We start from the raw sequence: 6,693 nt of genomic DNA on the forward strand, positions 1-6,693 counted from the left end.
GGCTGGGACGGCTTGACCTGCCAGAGGGTCGGCCCCCATCGTGCGGCGATTGGCTCACCCGTTGGCGGGTGGGTGCGTCAGAGGCGGTGTCGGGGGAGGTGGTGGCTCCAGAGATGGCAGTGAGTGAGAGGAGGGGGCTCGCCCGTCGGAGCCCCGCGGAGTGGGGGCAGCGGCTATTGCTGCTCCTGCTCTTGGGCGGCTGCTCTGGGCGCATCCACCGGCTGGCGCTGACGGTGAGTCCCGTCGCGCGGCGGACTGGGGCGGGGGACGCAGTTTTGCTTCCTAGGAAGTCCCTGGTGTGGAGTGGTCTCGTCCTACTTCCCCCTCTTCTTACGCGGGATGGAGCCGTCCGCCGCCCCCCGCTTCCAGGCCCCGAGTGGTCTCGTCCGAGGAGTCCCCCCCCCCCCGACCTCACGTGGAGTTGCCTGGCCGACCACGCTAGGGTTGTGCCCGGCCCACTGGGGGTGGGACTTCACCTCCAGGGACTACCCACCCTCCTTAATCCTCTAAATTTTTGGGATCGCTCTGGGGGCGCTGGGGCCCTTGGCGCCTCCCAGGGGAGTCCCTGGGTTTTCTAGAATGGGGTCCTCTGGGCACTCACTGGGATCTTGGAATCTACAAACTGTCTGGGAGGTCGAGGCTCGGCACACCAAGATAAATAATTCTGCTCTTGGGGTGGTGCTCACCCGGTGCGGAGACTTCCAGGTGCCCCAGGCTTTCCCTTCCTGGACTCTCAGAACAGTGGCTGGAGGAGCTGGGCCTACCCTGTTCCTACCGCGCGCCAGAGCCGTGGGGCTGAGTTGGTGAGACGAAGTCTGACCCGCCTCTGCTTCCTTGGTCTCCGGCAGGGGGAGAAGCGAGCAGACATCCCCCTGAACAGCTTCGGCTTCTACGCCAATGGCTCCCTGGAGGTGGACCTGAGCCTCCTGCGACTGGGCCTCCGGGACACAGAAGAGAAGGCCCCGCTGGTGAGGGGCTTTGAGGAGTTTGCTGGAGGAGGGCGAGGTGCACAAGTTTCCCAAACCCCTCTCCAGTCCCCAGTTCGTAGCTCCGCCTCTCATCCATGTGATCTTGGGCAAGTCCATTGGCCTCTCTGAGCCTCCGTTTCCTCATCTGTAACATGGGAATAATAGAATCTCGTGCAGTATGTGCTGGGCCCTGAGCTGGGGTTGGTGGCGGGAGGGCACACCAATGCACAAGACATCCCCAGTTCCTGCAGTCAGAACAAGTAGCTAGCATTTTTTTAATGCCCACTGAGTCCCAGGTACCTGGCAGAGCAGTTTCCATGGGTCTGTTCTCTCATAGCCACCTCTCAGGGATGCTGTGAAAACGTTACACCTGTAAACCCAGCTTCACAGGTGTTGACACAAGCTCAGAGGTATGTGGCTTGCTCAGAGTCACAGTGCCTAGATGCAAGCAAGTCCACATGTGCTGGATTCCACAGCTCAAGGCAGGAAGCCATCAACATTTTATCTATCTGTTTATTTGTATTTATTACATCAACATTTTAATTGAGTGAAAACAGGGTGGGCTAGGTCCAGAGGACCAGCGAGGGTGTCCCCCACCCCCCGCCTCCGCCCCGGAAAAGTGACATCGAAGTTAAGCTGCATGGGATGGTTAGGAGTTAAGAGTATGAGGGAGCAGGGGCAGGACAGGTTGTTGGAATTCCGTGAGTGAATGTGGGACTTAGCACACAATAAGGGTTCAGTCAATTTTAGGTCACATTTCTCTTGCTACTAAGAGAGGTGGCTTGGGGAGGTCCCTATGCAATTCCTCATTTCTTCCCCTTTTCTTTCCACTTGCCAGGTGGGGTTCAGTCTGACTCGGGCTCGATCTGGCAGCATTCCATCCTACTCAGTGAGTGGAGGAGGAGGTGGGGGAGGGGGTGAGGAGACCCCCCCCATTTTTTCACAGGGAGGGGAGCAAGAAGTGACCCTCCCTTGCAAGGTAGATGGGGAGGAGGCAGGGTGGGGCCAGGCTAGTGGGAGGCGGTAACCAAGGCGCCCTCCCACCCACTCCCCAGACCCAGGACCCCCACGACTGTCCTCTCTGGAAAAATAGTAGCAATCTCCTGGTTCTCTTCCTCATCAACACCAAGGATCTGCGGTAAGTTGATGGACCTGAGGACCTCTGTCATTCATCTTTTCCTAGGTGTGATACCCCCATAAGCAAGCTATCAGGTGGAATGAGAAGCCAGCTGGAAAGAACCTTATGCTCTTAGGAGGAAAACCACTTGCTTTTTAATTTTGCCTTCCAGCCTTGTGACTATGGGAAGGAGGGAGCAAGGGGAGGGGGGCCTAGGGAGTGTTGGGGTCTCAGGGCAGAATTCACAGACACAGAGGAGTGTTGTGAGAATTGATAGCCGCCGTTCGTACTTGTTGAACGCTTCCTATGTGGCGGGGAGCATCCTGCGAGCTTTTACAGGTGTTAATTCATCGACTCTTTATACTGATACCATCTCTATTCTAAAGGAGGAAACTGAGGCCCAAGAACCAGAGTCCAGCAATACTGGGTAGCCTGTCTGTAGATACATTTTCATGTTAAATAATGCACTTAAGTGGAATGAGTAAGCCAGTGTTAGGGGAAGTGACAATCACTGGTGCAGGCAGCGCCCAGATGGGGCAGCCGTCTTGATGGCTGGTGGCCGGTGCTGGAACTGTGTGATCACTGACTCAGCCTGACACCGGCCCTCAAAAAGGAGATCCTGAGGGCCCAAGGGACCATTGAGTTCCTCTGCACACGTTGTGTGCGTGACCCAAGACTTCAGCCTCCTGGCCTCACCCCTGAAGCCCCCACCCTCACCCCAGGGTCCAGGTGCGGAAGTATGGGGAACAGAAGAAGCTGTTCATCTCTCCCGGGCTCCTCCCTGAAGTGCCCTCTGCACCAGGGCCCCCGAAGCCAGAGCTCACAGTCACCCCTAAAGTGAACAGTGGTGAGTCAGGCTGGCTGTGTGAGCAGGGAGGGTGGACGGCCAGGGCTGCGCGGCTGCTCCCCCCCCCGCCCAGTTTTCTGTTGCCCTGCCCATCCACCCCTAAACTCATTCACTTGCCCCCTATAGGGACCACCACTGCGCTTGACGAGGCCAAGTCAAAACCCACAGTGTTTCAGGGGGAACAGCAGGTTCGAGGAAGCCAGGGCAGGAGGGAGGAAGGTCTGTTCCTCTTCGGGTCGAGGGGCATATGGAGACGCAGGCCTGGGGCCAGCTGAAGCAGGCACTCTGTCCCATCAGGGCCTCAGTGGGAAGGACAAGGAACTGGTCCTGGGTCTTGGGCATCTCAACAATTCCTACAACTTCAGTGTGAGTATCTGTGAGTGCCCGCGGCCCCACCTCCCCCCCAGAGTGGGGACCCCCCAGGCTGAGGCCCCCCCCGTCTCCCCCTCTGTGCCCCCACCACCCAGTTCCACGTGGTGATCGGCTCTCGGGCCGAGGAAGGCCAATACAGCCTCAACTTCCACAACTGCTACAACTCAAAGCCAGGCCAGGAGCAGCCGTTCGACATCACGGTGAGCAGAGGCGGGCCAGCTACACCACATCCTCCCTGGGCTTGTGCTGTGGAACGAAAGTCGATGGGCCCATCTGGGAGGTGGGAAGACTGAGGCACAGAGAAGGGGAGCTTGAGAGTGGGGGGGCGAGGTGCACCCTCACAGCTCTGCACGTCCAGACCTGGCATGAAATCCCCACCGCCCACCCTGCCCCGTCCCCAGGTCATGATCCGGGAGAAGAACCCCGAGGGCTTCCTGTCAGCGGCGGAAATCCCCCTCTTCAAGCTGTACATGGTCATGTCTGCCTGCTTCCTGGCTGCTGGCATCTTCTGGGTGTCCGTCCTCTGCAAGAACATGTAATGCCCTGGCCCCTGGGGGGGGGTCCCCCCACCTCCCCTCGTCATCGCTCTCCCATCCCTGCCCCTGACCGATGCCCCCCACCCCCTTCTGTCCCTGACCCCCCTGCCAGGTACAACGTCTTCAAGATCCACTGGCTCATGGCAGTCCTGGCTTTCACCAAGAGCATCTCCCTCCTTTTCCACAGTGTGAGAGCCTTGGGCCAGGAGCAGAAGGGGGCGGGGCTGGGGTTTCTGGGTCCAGGAAGAAGCCCGTGGAGCCCACTCCCCAAATCTTTGCAGACCCTGGGCTTGGGAGTTCATGTGTCCCAACTGTCCACATATCCAGCCATTTTTATCACCATGGCCCCCAACTGCCCACCCAACTCAGCTGTCTGCTTGTCTTGTCCATCTGTGACCCTCTGCCCTTCAGTCTGACTGTCGGTTGGCCCAGCTCTGACTCTCCCGCTGACTGATGGTCCCCTCCTCTGTCACGGCCACAACTGCCCATTTCTGGGTCCACCTGCCATCCTGGTCATAACTGTCAGTTCTGTCAACTTTGTGGCCACCATGCCCACAGTGACTGCCCATGTTCCTGAACCACCACCGCCCTCCCGCTTGTACCACCGTCCACCCACACGTCCGTCTGTCTGTCTGACTGTCCATCTATCCATCCACCTCCAGATCAACTACTACTTCATCAACAGCCAGGGCCACCCCATCGAAGGCCTCGCTGTCATGCACTACATCACACACCTGTGAGTGCCCTTCTCTGGGGCAGGTGGGGGGGCAGGCAGGCTGGGGAGGGCCAGGCGCCACCCCCCCTCACCACCCACGCCGTCCCCAGGCTGAAGGGCGCTCTCCTCTTCATCACCATCGCCTTGATCGGCTCTGGCTGGGCCTTCATCAAATACATCCTGTCAGACAAGGAGAAGAAGATCTTTGGGATCGTGATTCCACTGCAGGTACACCTGGGGCCCCGGGTGGGCAGGCACACGTGCCCCCTTGGGGCACACCTACCCACGCCACACCGCCCCTCCCCCCGCCCCGCAGGTCCTGGCCAACGTGGCCTACATCGTCCTCGAGTCCCGTGAGGAAGGTGCCAGTGACTACGTGTTCTGGAAAGAGATCCTTTTCCTGGTGGATCTCATCTGCTGCGGCGCTATTCTCTTCCCTGTGGTCTGGTGAGGCTCCCGCCCCCACCCCCTGCCCCTTGCAGACGGGGCAGGAGGCTGTGCTGACCGCCGCCCGGGTCCCCTCTCCCGTTCCAGGTCCATCCGGCATCTCCAGGACGCATCTGGCACGGATGGAAAGGGTGAGGCCCTGGTCCCAGGACCTGCTGTGCCCCCCGCCCCTGTCCCGCTTCCAGGCCCCTCTTTCTGATCCCTGGATGTCCCTTCCCTCCCTACCGGCTGCCCCTCCTACCTGTCCTCTGAACGGGCCCCTCCAGACTTCCCGCCCCTTGGACACCGCCCAGAACGTCCCTCCTCCATACCTCTCCCCTTCCCCTCCATCGTCTGTGCACGCCTTTCAGTGGCAGTGAACCTGGCCAAGCTGAAGCTGTTTCAGCATTACTACATCATGGTAAGAGCCCTGTTCTCACTCAGGGAAGTACCTGGGGGTGTTTTGTTTTTGTTTTTTGCTGGGGGGGCGGTTACAACCAGCCCGTTGGCGGACCCAGTCTGATCCCTCCTGCCATCACTCTGAGCCCCAACACTCGGCCGTCTCCCTGTGTCCTGGCAGGTCATCTGTTACGTCTACTTCACGCGCATCATCGCCATCCTGCTGCGGGTGGCCATGCCCTTCCAGTGGCAATGGCTGTACCAGGTGAAGACCGAGACCACGGCGGCGGGGGGGGGGACAGGAGGGTGGGCCAGACAGTGGCTGGGCGGGGGGGGGGCTATGCCTGACACTCCCATCTCCCCTTGCCCCCCAGCTCTTGGTGGAGGGCTCCACCCTGGCCTTCTTTGTGCTCACTGGCTACAAGTTCCAGCCGGCAGGCAACAACCCTTACCTACAGCTGCCCCAGGAGGATGAGGAGGACATGCAGATGGAGCAAATGTGAGCCACCCCCCACCCGGCCGCCCTGGCCCACAGGGGTGGGTGGGGGAGGGGGAGTGCGGCGGCTCTGGAGGCAGAGTGGGCAGGGCCAGGGTTCTGGGGGGGGGGGTGAGGGGGCGTGGGGGGGGAGGGGAGGTGGGCAAGCAGCTCTAGGGCTGGATTTGATGGGCGCCGGGCAGGTGGGGCCTCGTGCCCCTCAACTCGTGGACCACCTCTTTGCTGTTTGCCTCCAGAATGACCGATTCTGGGTTCCAGGAAGGCCTGTCCAAAGTCAACAAAACAGCCAGCGGGCGGGAGCTTTTGTGATCATCCCCAGTGTCTGGAACCTTCCTCCGTCCCCCACGCCCCGCCTCCGCCCTCCACACACATTCCTCACTCTCCAGCTCCTCTCCCAAAGCACGTGTGGCGGGGGCAGGAGGGCGCCGGGCTGCATGCAGCACCCAGCTCCCTGGGGCTTGAGGTCCAGGAGCCCATTCAGAAGAGGGCCCCCTTCTTCCCCCCAAGCACTGGGCAGCCCTGTCCCTGCCCAGAGCCACCCACCTCTTGCAGCTGGGCAATATGATCTGTTTTGCTACCCTGGTTTCTTGCCTTTCTGGGTGTTGAGGTCTAACACTGAGGTTGGGTTTACAATTTAGAGACCTGTGTTCCTTGTGGAGGGAGGGTTGACTGCAACCTCCATTGCTCTACATAGTCAATAAATACCAGTGGAGCATCTGCTCTGTGCCGGGCCCCATGGCAGGTACTGAGGACAGAGCAGTGGCAAAGACCCACTCAAGGGACTTAACGGTTGGGGGTGGAGGCCAGTCAGGGAGAC

The 6,693-nt window shown here is 60.1% G+C and overlaps 1 protein-coding gene across 1 annotated transcript; it reads left to right on the top strand.

The window, feature by feature from the left end:
• Positions 1-65: 65 nt before the first annotated feature.
• Positions 66-6,306, top strand: GPR108 (G protein-coupled receptor 108). The gene is made up of 18 exons (XM_028126308.2): positions 66-233; positions 849-968; positions 1,807-1,857; positions 2,024-2,106; positions 2,808-2,932; positions 3,059-3,120; positions 3,230-3,298; positions 3,400-3,504; positions 3,706-3,839; positions 3,953-4,028; positions 4,503-4,576; positions 4,666-4,783; positions 4,872-5,002; positions 5,090-5,133; positions 5,353-5,402; positions 5,562-5,645; positions 5,755-5,879; positions 6,113-6,306. The coding sequence occupies exons 1-18, from the start codon at positions 114-116 to the stop codon at positions 6,183-6,185; spliced, it is 1,644 nt and encodes a 547-aa protein (XP_027982109.2). The 5' UTR covers positions 66-113; the 3' UTR covers positions 6,186-6,306.
• Positions 6,307-6,693: the final 387 nt, after the last annotated feature.

Source organism: Eumetopias jubatus, unplaced genomic scaffold (assembly GCF_037043125.1).
Source record: "Eumetopias jubatus isolate StellerSeaLion01/CBP00866 unplaced genomic scaffold, mEumJub1_p1.0 scaffold_1, whole genome shotgun sequence".
Taxonomy (NCBI): Eukaryota; Metazoa; Chordata; class Mammalia; order Carnivora; family Otariidae; genus Eumetopias; species Eumetopias jubatus.

Bases quoted from the DNA above. Each gene is read 5' to 3' on its own strand.
- GPR108 (XM_028126308.2), top strand. From the start codon at position 114: ATGGCAGTGAGTGAGAGGAGGGGGCTCGCCCGTCGGAGCCCCGCGGAG. The intron at 234-848 runs GTGAGTCCCGTC...GGTCTCCGGCAG, and splicing joins TCCACCGGCTGGCGCTGACG to GGGGAGAAGCGAGCAGACAT. The intron at 4,029-4,502 runs GTGAGAGCCTTG...ATCCACCTCCAG, and splicing joins TCTCCCTCCTTTTCCACAGT to ATCAACTACTACTTCATCAA.